Source organism: Equus caballus, chromosome 9 (genome assembly GCF_041296265.1).
Source record: "Equus caballus isolate H_3958 breed thoroughbred chromosome 9, TB-T2T, whole genome shotgun sequence".
NCBI classification, from domain to species: Eukaryota; Metazoa; Chordata; class Mammalia; order Perissodactyla; family Equidae; genus Equus; species Equus caballus.
This window is the reverse complement of record NC_091692.1, coordinates 96,737,934-96,760,382: the sequence shown is the minus strand read 5'-3', so window position 1 is coordinate 96,760,382 and position 22,449 is coordinate 96,737,934. Positions and strand designations below refer to the sequence as shown.

At 55.3% G+C, this 22,449-nt stretch overlaps 1 protein-coding gene across 17 annotated transcripts in view; it reads left to right on the top strand.

Annotated features, from left to right (window-relative positions):
* Positions 1–22,449, top strand: part of LOC102148307 (maestro heat-like repeat family member 5) — a 44,106-nt gene that overhangs the window by 1,118 nt on the left and 20,539 nt on the right. For 6 of the 17 annotated variants that reach the window (XM_070221961.1, XM_070221960.1, XM_070221957.1 and 3 more), the window contains exons 2-13: positions 327–428; positions 3,574–3,696; positions 5,339–5,478; positions 6,670–6,753; positions 7,823–7,939; positions 8,334–8,453; positions 9,023–9,172; positions 10,138–10,260; positions 10,358–10,434; positions 11,297–11,432; positions 18,698–18,793; positions 19,456–19,560. In XM_070221961.1, coding sequence (XP_070078062.1) covers positions 3,609–3,696; positions 5,339–5,478; positions 6,670–6,753; positions 7,823–7,939; positions 8,334–8,453; positions 9,023–9,172; positions 10,138–10,260; positions 10,358–10,434; positions 11,297–11,432; positions 18,698–18,793; positions 19,456–19,560 — 1,236 coding nt within the window. In that variant the 5' untranslated portion in view covers positions 327–428; positions 3,574–3,608. Of the gene's footprint in view, positions 1–326; positions 429–3,573; positions 3,697–5,338; positions 5,479–6,669; positions 6,754–7,822; positions 7,940–8,333; positions 8,454–9,022; positions 9,173–10,137; positions 10,261–10,357; positions 10,435–11,248; positions 11,433–18,697; positions 18,794–19,455; positions 19,561–22,449 lie in introns of all 17 variants that reach the window. The other 11 variants (XM_070221971.1, XM_070221968.1, XM_070221963.1 and 8 more) reach the window with 5 other exon arrangements.

Here is a 22,449-nt window from a genome sequence, read left to right as displayed (position 1 = left end):
CGGCTGCTCAGTCAGGGCCGGGGGAGGGCGCCCATTTTGGGGCATCTTGGCCTGGCTCTGCTCCAGCCCTGGGAACTGACAAATGTCCTCAGAATCTCCCAGTTCTGGCCGTTCGTGGACGGGGCTTTCTCTGAGGGACCTCCTTGCCGTCCTGGTGGGACCCAGGCCGCCCTGGGCAGTCGCTGGGGGTGACCTCTGGCCCACACTGCCTCCTCTGGCCCCAGATGTGCCCACAAGCAGAGAGGGGCTGGGGTCCTCCCACACCGGCCCCTCCTCGGCCTGCCCAGACCTGCCTGCAGGCCTGACCTGCCCCGTCTTCTCCTCAGGCTCCCCAAGGCCACCAGGCCCTCTGGACTTGAACTGGGCAGAGACCCCTCACGCCAGCTCCCCCTCCGGCCAGTCGGCCCAACTGCTCCGGGGGGCCTAAGGTAGCTTTCGCTCACTTGTCTTTTCCTTAACTTTCTGTCTTAAACCTCAAATCATTTTTGGTTTTAAATAAGCATTTTCTTTTTCTGAAAAGGGTAATCCATGCTCATTGCAGACAGTTGGAGATTTTTGAAAAGGATACAGGAAAAAAAAATCCCCTGGAATCCCAATGCCCCGAGATAACTCTTAATTTTAAATTAGAATCATACAGCTTTTCATCCCATGTGGGATCCTGAGCAATTTCCGACGTCACTAAACAGTCTTCAGAAACGTGGTTTTTAATGCCGCCCGTTCTTCCTCTATTTTTGCGCATGTATAGCTATTTTAAACCTGCGAAGAACCTTCAAGTAGTGAATTTTTCATGCATTTCTCATTTTTTCCATACATTAAATTCCCGGAAGTGGGACTCTTGCCAACCAGTTATGCCTTCGCCAACTTTCCCTTCTTGGGAGCTGCTATCTTTTATAACCTGAAAAGCTTCTTTGTTTAAAAACAACCTTTACATATGAATAACATCCTTTTACAAGACTTCTTTGATTAGACTGGAGCTCATTTCTGAGTGGTCTTTTAGCTTCTCAGAGTCATTCTCCAGGCCCTGGACCCCCTGTGTGGGGAGGGCCTTTTCCCTGCTGGAAGCTTAGCACGGGGACAGGACCGAAGGCACACACCCTAAGTGGGGGACAAAGGGAACCCCAGGCCTGGGGTGGATGGGGAGGGCAGAGTGGAGGACCAGCAGGTTAGGGGTGAGGCAGAGCAGGGGTGAGGGAGAGGAGGGGTGAGGCAGAGGAGGGGTGAGGCAGAGGAGGGGTGAGGCAGGGGAGTGGTGAGGCAGGGGAGGGGTGAGGGAGAGGAGGGGTGGGCAGGGCCTCAGGGAAGGAATGCCCCAGACAATAGGGCAGCTTGTGCAAAGCCTCCCTGGCAGGGGCGGTGGTGGCAGAGGTGGGGTGAAGCAAATGAAAAGAAAGCCTGTGGCCCCCCAGGGGCGGGGACCGGCAGTGGACGGCAGTGGATGAGGCTGCAGGTCCTCCTGGCTGGGGCAGTTCCTTCCCTTGAGAGCCGAGGGAAGCTGGGAGGGTGGTCACTGCACCTGGCAGTGGTGGCCGGAGAGGGGGCACTGGTGAGGGTGGGGAGGGCATTGAGCCGTGGGGGAACATGAGGGGCCCGTGCTCCCCACTCCCCCAGCTGCTTTCCCAGCTGGCCTTGGCTGTTTTCAGCCAAATTAACCTTTTTGGGATTCGGTTACCCGAGGCCACCCTAACATTACCTCCTTGGGTTCACTGTCCCCTTCTCTGATGTTGGATTCCCTGGGGTTTCACCTCACCTCCTCCAAGAAGCCCCCCAGGCTTGTTCCCACTGTCACTTCCAACAGCCTGGCCCCACACCAGGCTTGGAACAGATGACATTGGCCTTTGCCTCCTCTATGAAAAGGGTTTTGGGGACCGGTTTACAGAAGTGAGTTCAACTTCCAGAGAAAACCGTCTCCTCCAAACGCATCTACAGCCCCCCCAGTTGAAGCCAATGGCCAGAGTGCAGGGCGCGAGGCGTGTGTGGGGGTGAGTGCCTCTATGTGGAGCTGAGGCGCTCTCAGGGTGTGCCACCAAGAGGCACACAAGAGCGGCCAAAGTGAGGGAGTGGCCAGCTCAGGCGGAGATGGGGAGGGTGTGGCAGGAGAGAGGAGGAGGTGGGTCAGATGTGGGCCTTTGGAAGAGACAGGCTGTGCATGAAGGCAGGATGGAGGGCACAGCGGGGCTGCTGTAGTCACTGCCCCCCGAGGTAGCAGGCTGGGAAGAGACGTGGGAGCAGGACCCACGAGGCCCCGAGAAACAGGTTTGGCTCATCAAACTGGGGGCCCCGAGGACCACGGTGGCACCCACCACTTTCAGGCACTGGGCGGGCAGGGCACAAAGAGGCCTTGGGACAGGGCTCCGCCCTCAGCGCCCAGAGGGGAGCTGATGCTTCCCCTCACTGGGCCCTTTGTTCCCTCTCTTCCTTCGCCCGTTCCCCGTCGCGTTGGTTCATGCACACGCGCACGGGTTCGCTTGTGTCCCCGCAGAGGCCACTGGGCGCTCGCCGGGGCCATTCTGCGGGCACTGGGCCTCTGAGGAACTGGCCAGGCAAAGGGGAGGGTGAGCACGGGGCTCTGGAGGGGAGGGAGCTGGAGCTGGGGCAGTGGGGAGCTTTAGACAGCAGCAGAGAGAGGCCGCGAGGAGAGAGGCCAGGGCACTGGGGCACAAGGTCAGGGCCAGGAACTCAGGAGCTGCAGCAGGGTCTTCTGCAGGCCGGGGAGAGAGCAGGGTGTGAGGCAGATGGACGAGGGGACAGCTTTGGGGAGGCATTAGGAATTAGGGCAGGGAGTGGCAAGGATCCAAGTAATGTCAGGGCCCTGGTGAGGCTGATGGTCAAGGGGGTGTGATCACTGGGGGGAAGTGGTAGTCAGGGCCCTGAGGGAGGTACATCCGTGTGAGTCTGCAGCCACTACGTGGGTCCAGCCTAGAGAGCGGCCTGGGGGGCCTCCAGGTGGCCCCCGAGCCCAGACTGGCAGCACTGTCACCTGGAGGCCTGTTAGAAGTACAGATACTGGTCTGTCCCAGACCTGCCAACCAGAAGGTGCACTGGACGCAGGCCCCTGCCATCCCCTCACACTGGGAAGCTTGGCGGAAGCCTGACCCATCCACCTGGGCTCAGAGAGCCGGGGCCTGGCCCAGCGTGTCCCTTAAAGGCTTTGGCAAAGCTCCTTTGTCCTGTCTGCACTGCCCCATGTGCCTGGCTGATCCCAAGGTGGCCTGTGCCTGAGTGGAGGATGTAAGGACAGGGGAAAGCCTGCGTGGTCACTGCCACGTGAACTCAGGACATGGAATTGCAGAGCCTCTGGGGCGGGGTCCCTGGGAACAGGCTGCGGCAGAGGGGCCTTGGGGGATGGGAAACGCCTGGGAGCCCTCAAATGTCAGCAGAAGTTAGGGAGTTCTTCTGTTCCTCCTTCCCCAGGCCCCATAGGGAGCTCTCTAGCAGACCGTGGGGGCCTGCTGAAGCTGGGGTGACTGCCTGAGGTGGGGGCAGCTGGCGAGGTTGAGATGACTGCCTGAAGTGGGGCCAGGTGCAGTGTGGCCCCTGCTCTGGCAGCTATGATTGACATTGCCCTCCATCCAGCCCAGGACCCGCTCTCCCAGGAGGCACAGCTGTCCATGGCAGCCTCGCCCAGCGATGGCTTCCGCCGTCTGCGCTGGGGGTCCAAGCGCCTGTCACGCCCCGTGCAGCAAGAGATGGACACTGGTGAGCAGGGCCAGGCCCATCGAGCTGTCCCTGGGTGGCACTGCCCTGGCCTCGGGCTCTGAGCTGACCCCTCTGTCTCCCACAGGGTTTCTAAGTGTCCTGGGCAGGGTGTGGCAGGGAGGGCGTGTGGTCTGTCTGCCCAGCTCCAGTCACATCCTCCCACTCTGGGATTCTCTCCTGACACTGCACACGGGAGGGGGTAGACAGAAACTTCTGGAAGGGCTTCAGTGATCGTTATGAAGCAAAGGAGGTTTGCTTTGGAGGTCCCACTCTCTTCCCACCCGCTTTCAGTGTGAGGGACTGCAGCCCTCCCCAGACCCAAGAAGGGAGGGGGGCTCCACAGCTGCCCTCCCTCTGTGCCTCCCCTGCAGCCTCCATCCCCAAGAGGGCGGGATAGGGTAGAGCCACCCACCAACCACCCTGCTCTGAGGGCACAGACCCCTTGGGAGCGTTATAAACACAAGCATTTTGTGTTTCTCTGTCGTTCCAGTGCCTGGCACGTGGTAGATTCTCGATGAGCATTTGTTGAATGAATGAATGAATGAATGAATGAATGACTCCAGCCCGCAGTGGGTCAGTGCCGGCAGTGAGGCTGCCTAACAAGTCTGGGCCTGGTGCTCGCGGTCTGACATGGATGTCAGCTGGGGAGTTCACAGAGTGGACCTCACCTGGGGGCATTGCTCCGGCATGGGACCCCCTTGGGACACATGGAGCCCCTCCTAGGGGCAGCACAGGCCGGGCTATGCCACTACGGGGCTGCATGGGGGTGTGGGCGGTGAGGGGTGGGGGCAGCCTGCGCCCTCTGCTTCGAGACCTGGCTGTTTGCATTCCCCACGGGATGCTGCTGTCGAAGCCTTGTTTTCCTTTTCTGGTTTGGAAACCGGTACCCCGGTCATCGTCAAGCTCCTGGGCTTGGCTCTGTTTGTGAGAGACGGGCCCCGTGTCTGAGGGCTTTGGAACATGCATTTTATTCCCACGTGAGACCTGCTGTGAAGTTACCTTTCAGAGGACGGGTTACTGCCCTCCCCCACCACGTGGCGCGAGGCCATCCTCTCCGTGTTCTAGCTCCTCCTTCCTCCCTGATGTGAAAAGTCACATCTGGTTGTCTGAATCTGCGTTTCTTCTATCACGGTGCAGTGGACCGCCTTTTGAGTCATTACTGGCCAGTAGGATTTGTTCTGGAGCTGCCCCTCCAGCTGCCCTGCCTGTCTGAAATGCTGGTGCAGGTCTTTCCCGGAGCCTTGGGTGTATTCATGTTAACCCTTCGTCAGAGACGCCATGCACAGGTTCCCAGTGCTCACTGCCGAGTGCGTGGCAGCTATTGCTCCGGCCCGCATTCACGTCGCTCGCTCTGAAGGTGTCTTCCCCCCCGCTGTCTGCCGGCGCCCTGTTTGGAAAGCCCTTCTCCGCCCGGAATTGACAGCTGGGGAGGTGTCCGCCCTTGACTGCCTGCATTTCCAGGGTCTCCTGGCTCAGTTCACGCCTCTTTTCCTGCAGAGGCTTTGTGAAGAAAACCCCTTGGGCCCCTGTGGTCCAGGGGCCCGGCCAGAGTGGGAACTGGGAGGCCTGGGGCTTCTCCTTGGTGCCCAGCCTGGGGCTGAAGAGGCCCAGCACTGGTCTCTGTTCTCTGTACCCCACCCAGGCAGGGAGATCACAGGCGAGCACCCAAGCGACAGCCCGCCCTGGGAGGAAGAGCTCGTCAGCAAAATCAGGGCCATGTCGGCCTTGGAGAAGACGCTGGCCTTGGAGGCCATCAGCCACTGCATCCAGAGGCACAGCCAGGTGGGCCGACAGACTCTCATGTCCACGGAGGAGAGGCTCCCCCCACCACCCTCTGCCGCTCCAGGGCTCGCTAGGGGGTGAGGGGCCTCCCTGGGCCCTGGGGCCTATGCCGCTCCTTGGCTCCTATCAGCCTCTGCAGTCCCTGAAGCCCCTGACCTTCCAGCACGCATGGCTGGAAGGTGCCAGAAGGTAGGAGGGAGTCGGGGCACAAGCGGAGGGGCAGTGGGGCACACAGGGTGATGCTCAGATGCCCCTGCCAGTGCCCATCAGCCAGGTGTGGGCCCGGGCACCACACGGAGCCAAATACAGCCTGCCCCCGCCCCAGGGCCATCTCTGTGCCCGGGGCACCCAAACCCGCGGGCTGCAGGAGGCGCCCCAGCTCAGGCCTCCTGTGACGTTCTCACAGCAGCCTGTGGCCCGGCCCGAGCTCTTCCCTGGTGCCCTATGTGCTCCGGCCCTCTGTCCAGTGTGAATCCCTGAGTTGCCACTGGAGGTGGTGAGGGTCCCCAGGGGGGAGGGAGCTATCCTGGCCCCTCTCCCCCACATACCTGCTCCAGATTCTTTGGAGGTCTGGGGCTGACAGGACCGAAGGGGAGGAATCACAGCAGGGCACGTGAGCTTACAGAGGGAGACAGGCTCCAAGCTGGCACACACACGGCCCGGCTTCAGGGACCCAGGAGCCTGGCCAACGGCTGATCCATGCACAGGAGATCCTGACTCAGGGGTGGGGAGAGAGAGCCGTGCAGCCAGTGGGAACAGCCTGTGCAGAGGCCCTGAGGCCAGCAAGATGGCATCAAGGAGGGGTGAGAGGTACTCTCAGGAGATGGTGGCAGGGCCAGGCCGTCGTCACAGGCTTGCTAGCCAGTTTAAGGAATTCAGTCTTTGTCCTTTGGGTAAGGGGCTGCCTGGGGCCAAGCAGAGGTGGGCATGGCCACAGTCACACTTGGAGGGAAGCACCTGGTTCCTGCCGGAAATGGGCCCTCCCCGACCCTCTCCTTGCCCTTCTGGTGAGTGGGTTGCTGTGGTCTCTACGCGCCCTGGGGTGACCACTGTCCCTGGGGATTCCCAATGGACTTGGGCCTCCAGCTCCCCATCCCGGTCCCAAGAAGGCCGTGCCTGTCCTATGCCCACTGGGCCTTGTCCTGCCAGCCTGGTGGGGCGTGCGGCCCGAGCGCAGTGCTCTGCCCACAGCTCGTCAGGAAGGAGGTGTCCTACACCAGCATCCAGGAGCTCCTGGCCTCCTTGAAGCTGGACCTCAAGCAGCCTTTGGAGAAGGTCAGTGCTGGGCAGGGCTGCCGGGGTGTGCAACACGTGCCGGCTTGGAGACCCCGAGGAGGCTGTGACCAGGCAGAGCATGTGACCGCTCAGCCCCCTCCTCGGTGACTGACATGAGCCGAAGCTCAGTGTTCAATGAAAGTGCCGGAAGGGCATGAGGAGTGCTGTGGCCACAAGGAGGCTCTGCTCATGCCCTGGCTGTTCCAGGACACTCAGCCCGGCGGGGTGTGCCAGGCAAGGAGGGACCAGGCTGCCGGAATGGTGGCCTCGGGGCACCAGCTCCCTGCTCACTCACTCAGCACATGTTCACTGAGTTGTGGCTGCTGGCCGGCCAGGCCCTGCTCTGGGCCCCAGGGACGTGGCGGTGGCCAGTGGCCGGGACAGCAGCGCCTGCCTGCCTGGGCCTTACCCCTAACGTGACGGTGACGTCAGCAGGAAAAATCGGGAAACGCGCCCCGTGCACGTCGTGTTGCCCGATGTAGGAGCTACTCATTTTCATCAAGAGAAAAATAAAGGGGCGTTCTAGAAGATGCCGATGTGGTCTCCTGTACCCACGTGAAGTGTGGTTGGGGTGCAGGGGGCGTGGCTCTGCCCGGAGCGCCTGAGGTGAGCAGGCGGAAGCCCAGTGTTGCCAGAGGGTTCTGCACAGGCAGCTGGGCAGGGCAGCCCTCAGGTCATGCGGGTGTTCCTGGGGGCCCACAGGAGCAAGGTGGGGCCCAGCGCAGGGGACCGAGGCCCTGGACTCAGGCACCAGACTAGACGCAGGGTCTGCGCGCCTCCCTGCAGGAGCCGGAGCTTGGAGCCCTCTCTCTGGCTGCAGCCCCAGGACCAGCCAGGAAGCCACACAGGGCGGCCCAGGGCTACCCTGTCCCCCGCAGGCCTCCTCCTGCCGCACAGACAGCAGGTGCAGCTGCCAGCAGACGGCCTGGGGGGCGGGGTGCTGCGCAGTTGGGGAGCAGGCCTCAGGACAGGCTCCCCGGCTCCACTCACCTCCAGGCCCAGTGGTGGCGGCTGCCCCCATCCCTTGGCCCTGCCCCCCGCAGCTGCTCTGTCCCCATCTTCCTCACAGACCTTCCCTTTCCACTTCTACGGGCTGATCCTCAGAGAGTGTGCCAGCGTCGACCTGGTGAAGAGGCACCTGGCCAGCCTCCTCGAGCTGTGCCACCAGTCATCCAGCCAGCGAGAGGTGGGTCAGCGGGCCTCGGGCCACTCCAGCGCCTGGGGCTTGCACGGCCCCTCAGGGAGCCCCCAGCCCACCTCCAGCAGACCTTGCTTCTCCCTGGCTGATGACTCTCCCACCCTCCACGTCACATGAGACTCTCACAGCAGCCCAGCACTTTGACAATGAACATAGGGCCACAGGTGCAGGCACTGACTGGCAGGGACCTTGGGGACCTGCCTGGGGCCGTGTCCTGCCTCCCTCTTGGCCTGGTGGCCCCACTGATGTATGTGCCCCTCAGGCAGGGGCAGGGCTCACCTGCCTGCCTTTGTAGGGCCCTCCAGAGGGGTGGGTGGGAGAGAGCAGGTCACGTCCGGCGCTGTGGCTCAGGGACAGGCTCATGGGGCACTCTGGCCTACAGGGCATTGCGCTGGCCATCGGCATAACGTCCGCCTCGCACATGGAGGAGGTGTGGGCCATGCTGGAGCACCTGGGCCGCACCAGGTTCCTGCAGTCTACCTTCATGTCCCCAGAGAGCCAGGTAGAGAGGGCAGCGGCAGGGTGTGGGGGGAGCGCTGGCCTGGAGAGCGTCACTTTCGTGCTCGGAGCCTTAGTTTGTCCTTTGGAAACATGGAGGAGAACCCTGCCCAGCCCACCTCCCTGAGGGGCCAGAGTGTGGGACTCAGACCTTCTCTGCTCTTGTCACGGCCTGGCAAACCTGAGCCTTGTCCCCAGGGCCTCGCATGTGGGGTCCAGAGGCTCCAGCTCCTTCAGGGCTGGTGGTCAGGGGATGTGGGGTCTGCCCTGAGCTCAAGTGGAATGTGTGGCCCGGGCCCCAGCTTCCTGACCCGTGCACCTGACGTGGGGGGATATGTTGAGCAGCTCCATTTTGCCAGCTGTCCTCTGTCCCGGGTACCTGGCTGGGAAGAGCAGATGAACAACAGGGACGCTTAAAGAGAAGCAGTGGGTCCAGCTAGAGAGGCATGGATGGGGAGGAGGGGCTGGCACTGGCCCAGGAACAGAGTGCTGAGCCCGTGCACAGGGCTGACACTCTCCTGGGGAGTCCACTCCCCCACAGGCCCGGCTCCTGACTGCCGTCCCTGCCCGCAGCAACTGGACCGCAACACTCACTGGAAATGGGTCGGCAGCACTTCTCTGCTCTGCCTCGGGCAGATCGCCATGCACGCCAGGGAGCAGATCCTGCCCTGGGTGGACAACATTGCCTCCAGGATGGTGTACTACTTCTCGTGTAGCCCCTATGTGAGCCCCGCCCCGGGTGCTGGGGAGCATCAGCGAGTCCCGCCTCCTCACACCTGTCAGATGGATTTTACAGACGGCACCTGGAAAGCAGGGCCTGATGGGGGGATCAGTTATGAAAATGAGGGGTAGTGGGGCCGAGGGCGGGACATGGTGGGGAGAGAGGCTTCCATTTGCATGCTTTTGTGTCCTAATCCTGATGAGAGACTGATCTCTGACTCCAGTCACATACTGAGCCCTGACCCTTGTCACGTTCTGAGCCCTGACCCTGGTCACACACTGAACCTTGACACTGGTCACACTCTGAGCCCTGAACCTGGTCACACACTGAGCCCTGACCCTGCTCACACTCTGAGCCCTGAACCTGGTCACACACTGAGCCCTGACCCTGCTCACACTCTGAGCCCTGATCCTGACCTCAGAATAATCTCTAAGACCATAACTTCTTTCTCACACAAATGTCACTGGACCCAACAGGGCTGAGTGAGTGTGAAAGGATGGGTCAGTGCAGACTGCCCCACTGAGGACCTCTGGCCTTTTAAGCCAGCCAGTGTGTGTGCAAGGGTGTGTATTGTATGTATGTTGTATGTGTATGCTGTGTATGTTTTCTATATGTTGTGTGTGCTATATGTATGATGTTTGTATGTATGTAAATGCTTGCTGTGTGCTGTATGCCATGCAAGTAGTCCATGTTGCATGTGTTGTGTGTATTATGTTTGTATGTGGGTATGTTTTGTTCAAGAATGTTGTGCATTTGGATGTTTTCTATGAGAGTATGTCATGTATGTGTTGCATGTGTGGACGTTGTGTGTATGTGTTGTGTAGATGTGGATGTGCTGTGCTGTGTGTGTGTGTGTATGTGCTGCCTGTACCCTGATCAGGTGGGCACTCAGGCTGTGTGGCGGGATATCTGGACGATCCATTACTCTCCCCTGACTTTGCCCCCATGGCCATTGGTGCTTGGACAGGACAATGTCCTAAAAACCAGCTTCCTTTCGGCGGCCATCATGCTCATGAAAGCTCTCCAGCGGGAAGATGGCACCCAGAACTACAAATTCACTCAGATATCAGAGCTCATCTCATGTCTCCTGGTGAGTGACCCCAGGGCCCTGCCCAGCAGGTGCTCGCAGGGACCGCGGGGGGCGAGGAGGTTCCACCGCCATGCCGGCTCCTTCTCTGCCCTCCCAGTGCGTCCTCCAGAAGGAGCCCAACTTCCTGGCCACCCTCTTCCGGCAGAAGATCATATTGGTCATCGCGGCACTGAGGTAACTCCCCCTTGAGGTCTAGGAACCAATACAGGCCAGGTCCTTTGAGGGTAGGGTGAGGGTCAGTGTGTGAGGAGATAAGAGAGTGTGAATAAGGGCAGAGGGGATGGGGCTGGCACCAGGACTGAGACAGTGCTGGGCGAGCTGAGGCCAGGGGCCACATTCTATCAGGGACAGTAAGATTTGCTTTGTTTCTCATCCAAGATAAGTTGTTAACACTGGCACAGACTAAGCCACGATCCTGGTCATAGGTGAGCCCTGATCTTGGTCGCACACTGAGCCCTGATCCTGGTCAGACACTGAATCCTGGCCTCAGTCCTAGGTTAAGTCCTAACTCTGGTCATACATTGAGCCCTGATCTTGGTCACACACTGAATCCTGGCCTCAGTCCTAGGTTAAGCCCTGACTCTGTCACACTCTGAGCCCTGATCTTGGTCACACACTGAGCCCTGATCCTGGTCAAATTCTGAGTGTTAATCCTGGTCACATGCTAAGCTCTGACCCTGGTCACAGGCTAAGCCCTGACCTTTTTCACAGGTTGACCCCTGATCTCCTTCACAGCATTGACACTGACCCCAGAACAATCTCTAAGCTTTCTCACAAATAAATGTCAATGAACCCAAGAGAAGTGAGGGAGGGAGTTGGGATGGCCCCTCCTAGTCCGAGTGAGCTCTGTCTTGCCCCAGCGGCACCCCCAACCCCACCACAAACCAGAGTCTAAGGCCCATTTGTCATCCCCACCCATTTCCACATTTTAAGTTGTGTATGCTTCTCTTTGCTGGGAACCCGTTTCAGCCAGGTCTTTCATTCCTAGGACCATTGGCTGTGCAAAGAAGTCCAGAATCTTCTCTGTTTCTTCTAGCAACCTGCGGCCCAGTCTCAAACCCACGGTCAAGTCCAAGATCCTGCAGACCTGCCTGCAGAGCCTGTACTCACTCCCCCCAACGGAGACGTTGAAGAGAAAGCTACCTCCGCTGGAGGCGGCCCCGGACGTCATGGTGACTGCCCTGTTCCTCGGGCCATCTCGTGTCTTTCTGGGGGATGGCTTCTGGGTGCTGGGCCAGTGCGTCAGGCCCTTGCCACGTGTGCGAGTGAGGGGAGAAGAGGAGAGAGCTCTGGGCCAGCTTGGGTGGCACCGAGTCTTCACCACAGATTTGCTTTGACCTTGGAAAAATCCTGGGTGTTTGGGTTCTGTCCCCTCAAGTGGGGCTCTGGCCTCTGTGCTGCTTGCTAGTATTTGGTGAGGTTCGGACAGGATAATGGAGTGGAGGCGCTTCCCAAGGTGTGCGGTGCTCACCACTGCCCACCGTCAGCTCCCGCGGCGGTAACCCGCGGGCCTGCAGCGGCAAGCGCGCGTTCTTGTCCTTGGGGCACAGGCAAGGCAACTCCAATCCTCGCCAGGCTTGGGCCCAGGTGTTCCCTGACCCCAGGCCGTGGGTCTGCGCCACATGGTGTCTCCTCCCAACCTGGAAACCTCCCTTACCTGAGCATGTGCTCTCCTCCCAGGAGCTGGCCGAGACCTGTGCCTCCAAATGCACCCACTCGGGCTCAGCTACACAAACCCACCCGCCTTCCATCAGCCAAGCGAGTCCCAAAGCCCTGCCCAGAGTGGTGGGCCAGCGCACCCTCTGTCTGCGGGGAAGCAGGAGAGAGTCTTGGCACCTGCCTCCTGCCCACCCTGACAGGCAGGCTGCAAGGAGCCTTCCAAGAGCACTGGCATCATCCTCCTTTGAGGTCTTAGGTCCAGTTCCACGCAAAGCAGAGCAGGCTATGAACCCTGCTCTGACCTGCCTCCCGCTCCCAGGAGCCCCGGTCAGTAGGAAGTGGCTCAGAGACAAACCATGGCAGGGACCTGTGCTGTGCGTCTTAGGCTGGGCTCCTGGGCAGCCGACTGCGAGCTAGGAATCACGTGCAGACGGTTGATCGGGGTGCACTCTCGGGAGAGGCCTTGTGTGAAGGTTAAAAGGCAGGCTGAGGTCACAGAGAAGTGGCCCGCTGTGCAGTCGCAAAGGAGGGCTCAGCCCATCCTACAGGGAGCTCTGACGCTGGGGACGCTCAGTTGGGACATCATCTAGCCACTGCACAGGCCAATCACCAGCCGAAGACCACCCTCTGTAAGGGGTGTAACCTTGGAGGGCAGGTCCTGAGTTGTCAGCATCTGGGAGTGGGTGCCTGGACCCTGAAGAGATGGCTTGGGCCGGCACCCTTGTCCACCAACACGTCCAGCTCACTGGAGCCCTGTCCCAGGAGCCCAGGCCCTCGGGCAGCAGAGGTGGGGCCATGGGACACGACGCTGGGCAGGAGGCAGTTTTTGATTTTATAACAGATTTAATAATTGAGGTATAATTGGCATTCAAAAAACTGTGTGTATTAGAAGCGCACAATTTTATACTTTTTGACCTGTAACTGTGAAACTGTCATCAAAATCAAGATAATGAGCAGATCCATTCCTCCCCAAAGCTTCCTTGTGCCACTATACACTCTCTCCACTGAAACCGCCCTCTGATGGCTGCCGGTATAGTTTGCGACTTCAAGAATTTCATATAGATGGAGTCACACGGTCTATACTTACCCTTGTCTGGATTCTTTTTACTCAGCCTAACGATTTTGAGGTTCACTTACATGGTAGCTGGTATCAACAGTTCTTTCCTTTTTGTTGCTGAGCAGTGCTGGGTCTTATGGGCTTACCGCCATCTGTTGTTCTCCCCACTGGGCCATGGGCATTTGGGCCGTTTGCAGTTCGGGGCTATTACAAATACGGCTGCCCTGAGCATTCGTGCACAGACAGCTCTTTGTACGGACCTGCAGCAGTTTTTGTTGGGTAAATACCCAGCAGTGGAAGGGCTGGGCCATCAGGTAGGTGCATATTTTAATTTTTTAACAAATTGCCAAACGATCTTCCAAACCAGCTGTACCATTTTGCACTCCCACCGACAGTGTACGACAGTTCCAGCTGCTCCACACGCTCGTCCACACGTGGCTTAGTTGGTCTTTTAAGTTTTAGCCGCTGTAATGGTTGTGTAGCAGTATCTTGTTGTGGTTTAAATTTTCATTTCCTTACTAAGGTGTTGAGCATCTTTTCATGTGCTTTTTGCCGTCCTTATGTCTTCTTTGGTGAGGTGTCTGTTCAAATCTTATGCCTAATTTTTAAATTGTATTATTTGTTTGGTTATTGAGTAGTGTTTAGACTTCCTTTTATAGTCTCAATGTGAGCCCTTTATTAGATATGTGATTTGAAAATATTTTTTCCCAGTTAACAGTTTGCCTTTTTATTCTCTTAGTAGTGTCTTCTGAAGAACAGAAGCTCTTAATTTTGAGGAAATTCAATTTATCTATTTTCTCTTTTATGGATCATATTTTTGGTATTGTATGAAGGAACTCTTTGCTTAACCCAAGGTCACAAAGATTTTCTCCTACGTTTTCTTCTAGAATTTTTGTAGTTTTAGGTTTTACACTTGGGTCTATGATCTGTTTTTTTTTTCTTTCTATTTTTAACTTTCTATGATCCGTTTTGAATTAATTTTTATATGGTATATGGACCAAGGTTTAAGTTTTTGCACATGGATATCTAGCTTTTCCAGAACCACTTGTTGAAAAGACTATCCTTTCTCCATTGAATTGCCTGGCCCCTTTGCCAAAAATCAGTTGACCATATATCTGGCTGCATATCTGGTGTCTTTATTCTGTTCCATGAGCTATTTCTCTGTCTTTATGCCACCGCCACATTGTCTCGCTTATGGTCGCTTTACAATAAGTCTTGAAGTCAAGTGGTATAAATCTTCCAACTTTGTTCACCTTTTTCAGAGTTGTCTCTGCTATTCATTGCATTTCCATATGAATCATAGAATCAGCTGGTCAATGACAACGACACAGCACACTGGGATTCCACTGGGATTCCGCTGAATCCACAGACCGTTTGGGGGTAATCAACATCTTAACCCTGTTTGGTCTTGTGATCTATGAGCTCAGCCTGCCCGTCCCCTCCATCGGGCCTTGATTCCTGTCAACAATGCTTCTTGGTCTTCTGTCTCCATGTCTTGCACATCTTTTCTCAGATTCTTTCTGACGTATTTCATATTTTTTATGATATTTAAAATTTTTAATTTCCACTTGTTCACTGCTGGCATTTACGAACACAATTCTTTTTTACATACTGATCTTGCACCTTCCTGCAACCTTGCAAAACTCACTCATTGGCTTTTTGTAGATTCCAGACGACTTTCCACATGATTTCTGTGAATAAAAACAGCTTCCTTCTTCCTTTCCAATTGGGACGCCTCTTCTCCCCCGACCTCACCTCGCTGTACTTGCTGGAGCCTCAGCGCGACGTCGACTGGCAGTGGTGGGGGCAGACGTCCTCATCTTGTTCCTGATCTGATGGAGGCGCCCCTGTCTTCACCATCAAGGATGCTGCTCGCTGTGGCTGGTTAGACGCTCTTTGTTAGGCTGAGAAAGTTTCCTTCTGTTCCTGCTTTGCTGAGAGTGTTTATCGGGATGGATGCTGGATTTTGTCAAATGCTTTTGCTGTATCTACAGAGATGATCAATTCTGATATGTTGTGTTTTCATTTTCACTCGGTTCAAAATACTTTCTAATTTCAGTTTTGATTTTTTCTTTGATCTACAGATTGTTCAGAAGTATGCTAATTCGTTTCTAATTTAATTCCATTTTTTCCAGAGAAAGCACTTTACACAGCATGAATCTTTTTAAACTCATTGGACCAGAATATGGCCTGTGTCGGTGAACATACTGTGTGCGCTCACCAAGAATGCGCATTCTGCTCTTCCCAGACGGAGTCCAGTAGAGCTGGTGGGCAGTGCTGTTCCCATCTCCCGTATACTTCCTGACTATCTGTCTGGCGTGGGGACCCCTGACTACAGCTGTGGGTCTGTCTGTTTCTCCTGCGGCTCTGTCAGGCACTGCTCCCTTTACTTAGAAGCTCTGTTATTAGGTCCCTAAACACTTAGGGCTCTTAGCGCTCACTCCATCATCCCTATGAAATGACTGTCTGTATTGCTGGTCCCGTCCTTTGCTCTGAAGCTGCTTTGTCTGACATTAGTGTGTCTAGTTCAACCGTCTTCGGGTGAGTGTCAGCATGGGACCTTTTCCATCCTTTGACTTTTGGCCTATTTGCGTCCTTACGCTGGAAGCGGGTTTTCTGTAGGGAGCATGTAACTGGGTCTTGCTTTCGTATCCTATCTAACAATCTCCACCTTACCCCAGGGAAGGGAATTCAGGCCTCACACAGGTAGTTGGGTCCAGACCACCGGCTGACTGTTTCCCACGTGTGCCATCTGTTCTTTGTTCCTCTTTTCCTCTCTTTCTGCCTTCTTTTGAATTCACTGAATGATTTTATGGTTCCATTTTATCTGCTTTTTTTGCTTATTAGCTATAACTCTTTGTTACATTATTTTACTGGCTGCTTGAGGGCTGATAGTGGACACCTTAACCATCACAGTCCACTGTCAAGTGCTACTAGAACTTTCTGATGGCACACCCACATTTCTCCCTGACGCTGGGCTGCTGTCATCACTCGATTTCTACAGATGGTACCAACACAGTGTTATTAGTTTTGCTTTAAACAGCCAGTTAGCTTTTGATAACATTTAAATAATATGGAAAAAAGTATACGATGTTCTCCAGCCCAGTTACCATCCCCGGGGCTCTTCCTTCCTCTGTGTGGATGTGTGTTTCCAGCCCTCATGGCTGTCCTTTGCAGAGAGGGCGTCCTGGAATGGCTCTGACTCTGGTTCTGGCACTCTGGAGCTCACGGGTCTGAAAAAGGCTTTGTTTAGCTGTTGTTTATAAAAGGTATTTTCACTGGGTATAGAATTCTAAATCAACATTCTCTTCTTTGTTTTCATACTTTGAACACGTGCTCCCCACCTCCTCGTCTGCAGAGTTCCATCCAAGCGCTGCTGTCGTCCTCATCCTCGTTCCTCTAGGAACAGCCCTTTTTGGCCGATTTTTCACATTTTCTCTTTGAGACCGGTTTTAAGCAATTCAATTATGATACGCCTGGGCGTGATTTTCTTCATATGCCTTGTGTTTCGGGTTTGTTGACCTTCTTGGAACTGTGGGTCTGTACTTCTCATCAAACTTCAAAATAATTTGGCCATAATTTCTTTACGTATTTTTGTCGCTCCAAGTATGCATTATTAGGCCGCTTAAAGTTGTTCCACAGATCACTAACGTTCTGTTCATTTTTTTCATTCCTTTTTCTTTCTGGGTTTCATTTCGGAGAGATGTATATATATGTATTTTTTCTTTTTGCGTGTCTTCAACCTTACAAATCTTTCTTCGTAGACGTCTAATCGGCCATTTGTGCCTTCATGTATTTTTTTATCTCACACATTGTGGTTTCATCTCTGAAAGTTCTATTTAGATCATTTTTCTGTACCTTCCTTGTCTGTCTTACATATGCAATCTTCCTCTCAGCTTATTAACACATAGAATACGGTTATAATACCTGTTTCAACGTCTTTGTCTACTAACTGTATTATCTGTGTCATTTCTGGCTTTAGATTGATCGATATCTCTCTTTCAATAGGGGTCACATTTTCCTGTTTCTTTGCATATCTTGTGAATGAATGCCAAGCACTGTACATGAGAATTTTTCAGGTGCTGGCTATTTCTGTATAATTATATTATATTACTCTTGGGCTTTGTTCTGGTACACGGTTAAGTTGCTTGTAAACACTTTGATCCTTTTCAGACTTTGCTTTTAGAATTTGTAAGTGGGATGGATTCTGGAGCTAAATTTGCCCCCTACTGGGGCAAGAGCCTCCTGAGTACTCCATGCCCCCTGAATTCGGAGGTCTTCTGCAAGGACTGGTGTGAATAGGAACTAGTCCCGCGCTGACTCCTGGGGCTTCTTCCCTCTAGTCCTCTGGGTGGCTCTTCCTCCAGCCTTGAGTGGCTTCCACGCACGTGTACCGACCAGCACTCGGCTGAACACTCAGGGGCCCCTGTGTGGGTCTCAGAGCTCTCCCTCTGTGTCTCTCTCCTCTCCCCTCCTCTGTCCTGCAGACTCGAGCTGCCGTGGCCTTCAACACCATTCCACAAACGGGAAGGAGCGAGGGGAGGGGGCGAGGTCCACGTGCCAGTGATGAGCCCGGGTCACCTTTGCCTCTGAGAGAAGTGGCTCTCCACCGTCTCTTTGATGACTCTCATTCTCCATAGCACTTAAATGGCAACGCACAACCTCCAACTGGTTTAGATGTTTATTGTTGTTCTTCTTAGATTTTTACAACTTGTTCTTCTTGCCTCTCTCCAACTGGACTGGGAGATTCTCATGGTCAGGAGCCAGGCCTGGTTCCAACTATTTCGCCCCTCCCCCCGGTGGGGTGCGTACAGCGTGTGCTCTACAAATACCCGTGGAAGGAATCTGTGGCTAGAGAATCGTCCTTATAAAGGATGCCCATTGTATTTATGGTTCTTATTTGCATTTACAGCATATACTGCCTCCCCCGAGCTCGAGAAATCTCTGATCCTTGGGCTGGCCCAAGGGGCAGGTTCTAACACTATTATGCAGAGGAACAACCCAGACTCATTCACTTAACCGGTTCTTACGGAGTGTACGCTATAGTCACTTCCACACTCGGCAAACATTTATGCAGCGCCATATAATATTCATGTATTTACTTATTCATCTAACAATTGAGCGACTCCTAGAGCCAAGTGCTGGGTGGTCTGCCTTCCGTTGTTGGGGAGAGCTGGTCTGTGCACAGTATGGGCTGCCTGCAATCTGAACATCTGGGGACATCCACTGAAAAATGTTCCCAGGGAGAACCAAGAGGGCAGGGGTGAAGGAAAGAGAGCAGGACTAGCCCTTGAGAGACAGCGGTGTTTAAAGCAAACAAAGCAGATGAGCAGCAGCAGAGACCTGTGGGATGCTGGAGCGGCGGGAGGAACACCAAGGGGTGCCGGCCCAGGAGCCCCCAGGGAGGGTGTGTGCACCAGTGACGCTGGAGCTCCCCGTGCTCCGCTCCCTTCTGGGGTCTTAGAGACGGATACAACAGCCCCAGCAGTCATGGTCTGAAGAGTCCGGCAGCCACACGGGCGCTGTGTGTCCTCACCACCAGGTGGGCGGACGTGATCACCATCCCCACAGGTTCCCCACAGGGACAGGAGCTGAACTCTCACCCATGGCAGTTCCCCGAGGTGCCTTGTAAGGGATGAACAAGGGCGTTGGCCAGGGAGGGCCACGGGGCTGGCAGGACCCCCAGGCCGTGTGACAGAAGGCGGCCATCTGTCCCGTTAGATGCTGTACCAGAAGTCCGTGCAGGCACTCGACCTACTCCTCCAGAACTTCGTCTCTGAGAACAAGAGCATGGACGAGATCTGCTTCCTTCTGCAGGTGAGGCTGGCGGATGGCGTGGGGCGCGGAGTCAGGGGCTCCCAGTGCCCACTCCAATCCTGGCCTTGGACTCTCCAGGGTCCACTCAGGGTAGGACCCTCACATAAAGGAGCTGCCAAGAGGGCCCGCCTGGGAGGTTCGCCCTATACCACTGCCCCAAGTGCCCCAGGGGCCTTCTCCTCTTGTGAGGGCTGTGCTGGGTGTTTCAGAAGAGCTAAGGACCCTGCCAGGAGCAGGGTGACCCACTGACCTTACCTTCCGGCACCGTCTTGTCAAGGAGGAGCAGTCTCAGGAGTGGCCTGCGGGCTCTCCACATGCCCTCCTTCAAATGCCCCACCTGCCCCCCAGCCATCACAGCCCGAGGCCACTGAGGCAAACTCAGGGCTCTGTGGGGCACTGTTCTGCCTCCAGAGCTCCCGTGAGCCCAGGGCTTTCTCGATCACTTGAGGCTGTCACGTGGCCCCAGACCCAGCCTCACTCGAGGTTGCTGGCTCATGGACGGACAGAGAGAGGTGCAGCTTCTGGTGGGGCAAGAGCGGCTACAGCCACACTTCTCATCACCCATGACCAAGCGGCTGTGCCCAGGGCCTGGTCTGAGCCAGGAGGCGAGGGTGGGTCCCCCTGGCTGAGCGGTGCCTTGGGATCTCCTCTCTCTGTCCCAGCACACAGAGCCCTGGCTGAAGTCAGACAAGATCCATGAGCGCAAGCGGGTGGTGCAGTCCGTCTTCCTGCTCCTGAAGTATGTGGTGGACCACGTGAAGCTCACCGTGAGTTGTCTGCCACCCCGCCACCCTTGGAAGGGCAGCCAGGCGGGCGGGGCCTCTAGGGAAGGGAGAAGCAGGCCCCCCATCCCCAGGACGCTCCCGCCTCTGCGCTGGACTCTCCTCCCAGCCTCCCCCTTGATTCTTGCAGTCAGTATTCACTGAGCAAAGGCCCCGCCCTGGGAGCACGCTAAGTCCTGGGGCAGGGGTCACAATCAAATAGGGTGGTCTGTGAGATCTCAAGGGCAAGGAGGCCAGAAAGCAAAGACTGAAGGAAGAAAGGGCAGGAAGCCAGGCGGCTAGAGGGAAGAAAAGTACTCAGGCTGAGGGAGCAGCTCGAGGTGAGGGCTGCGTGCAGAGGCCCCAGATCAGCCAGGCCGGCCCGGAAAAGGAGCCAGCTTGGGGACTGCCACTGCTGGGCATGTGAGAGTGGAGTAAAGACAGACAAACAGATCAACAGGAAAGAATCGTGGGGGGGGGGGTGTCAAGAAACAGGACCCCACTTGCACAGTCAATCGACTTTCCACAAAGGCACCGCAGCTCTTGGCTGGGGAAAGGGAAGTGCTTCCCACAGACGTGCCAGATCAAGTAGGCCTGAGCGGGGAGAGAATGACCCTCGCCCTGCCTCACACTGCAAACAAGAACCGTCCAAGATGGACCACAGGACCAAATGCAAAAGCCAAAACCACAAAGCTTCCAGAAGGAAACATAGAATCCCTCTACAAATTTGGGATAGGCAAAAATTTCCTAGACAGAATGTGGAAGGCAGGAACTGTCAATAAAATACTGGTAATTGGACTTCAGCAACATTAGAATCTCCGTCCATCAACAGACACTATCGAGGGAATCGAGTCAAGACACAGGCTGGAGAGAGTATGTGCAGTGCACGCATCTAACAAAAGATGTGTGTCCAGAAGACGAATGAATTTCCACCATGCAATGCAAAATAACTCAGCTTTCAAGACAGGCAAAAGTTAAACAGGCCTCTTACAAAACACATGACAGCAAATGTGCTCAACATAATGTGTCCTAAGGAAATGCAAATTAAAACCACGGTGGGGGGCCGGCCCGGTGGCACAGTGGTTAAGTTCACAAGTGGGCACATTCTGCTTGGGCGGCCCAGGGTTCACCGGTTCAGATCCCGGGTGCGGACATGGCACCACTTGGCAAGCCATGCTGTGGCAGGCATCCCACATATAAAGTGGAGGAAGATGGGCATGGATGTTACCTCAGGGCCAGTCTTCCTGAGCAAAAAGAGGAGGATTGGAGGTAGATGTTAGCTCAGGGCTAATCTTCCTCAAAAAAACACAACAAAACAAAACACGGCGGGACATCACTGCTCACCCACTGGAAGGCTAAGAGGAAAAGTACTGACTATACCAAGTGTTGACAGGGATGTGGAGCCACCAGAAATGTCGCATGGTGCAAACTTCCAGCCGTTCTTATCAAGTTAGCCCGGCCCACCCTGTGCCCGTGCAGTTCCGCTCCTAGTACTTACTCAAAAGAAATGAACACATAAATCCATACAAAACTTACACAGGGATATTGATGGTGGTTTCATTCATAATAGCGCCACTGGAAGCAACCCGAAGGTCCCAACAGGAGAACGGATAGCCACACAGTGAACTACCAGTCAGCACCAAAGGAAGGAACCACCTGACGGTGCAGAGGCGCAGAGCACGGAAGCAGAGGCGGGAGGCCCCACGGCGTGCGTCCAGCCACATGAGGTCCAGTCACAAGAGAACTCACTCGAGCCTCCTGGGGCGATGGAACAACTGCAGACCCGTGGAGGTGGGGACGGCGTGGTCGTGTGCAAACCCACTGCACGCCTGACATCTGATTGCTCCATTGCAGGTAAATTTTACCTTAAATAACAAAAACTGTAAGCACATTTTAAACAAATTCAGTAGTTTAGGTTTCACAGTGATATTGGTTTGAAATTCTGAAATTTGTATTCTAAACTGCAAAAATGAGGAACTACGCCAAGGATAATGGGAGCCAGGTGTCTTCCCGTTGCAAATGCAGAAATGAGTTAGGATTTGGAAGTAGCTGTGGTTTTGGAGGGGAGTCTGAGGCATAAGTTTGAACTCATAACTCTTAAAATATAGGTAGATGCAGATATATACCTACAGATGTAAGGACAGCTATGGCTCTGTGTGTGTGTGTGTGTGTGTGTGTCAGCGGGCGTGTGCATCCCTGGAGAAGACTTAGAATCATACATGACAGGAACAATGAGAACCTAGTGCTTAGATTCTGGTTCTAAACACCGTTCCCCACTAAAAGTAATGAGGGCTATTTGGGGAAAAAGCTCATTCTAGAGGTGGGTCAGGGAAAGCACAAGACGAGCCCAGGGCACCTTATTATTCCAGAAAGCAAGGAGGCTCCCCAAGAATGACGAGGACACAGAGAGAGGACACAAGAGCCGGGCTGAAGGGGCCCCGGCTGGTCAAACCTAAGACAGGTAGGGCATCAGAGAAACCGTGCTGTTAATAGACACAACCAACTGGACAAAACACAAATCCACCGGTCCCTCCTGCCGCCACCGAGAAAGGCGCGAACAAACAACTACACACGCAGGGCGGGGACACCTCTGCCGCACAGCCGGACGCTCGCTTACAGTACGGGAGTGTGGACATACAAGGTCGGCAGTGGTGCTAAAACCAGCAGGTGACAGTTTGAGGAGAAACAAGATACTAGTTGACTCGGAGAATCTCCCCACAAACCTCGATTTAATTACAAAGGGGGAAACAGTAACTTCACAGCGGAGACCCTCGGAAGACACTGTTGTGACCAAGCGATCGAGGCCGCCGCCATCAGTGCTGGGACGCCTCGTGCCCCCTGACCCGGTGCTCTGGGGAGCACAGACACAGCGCCACGTCCGTGGCGCTCCCGCCA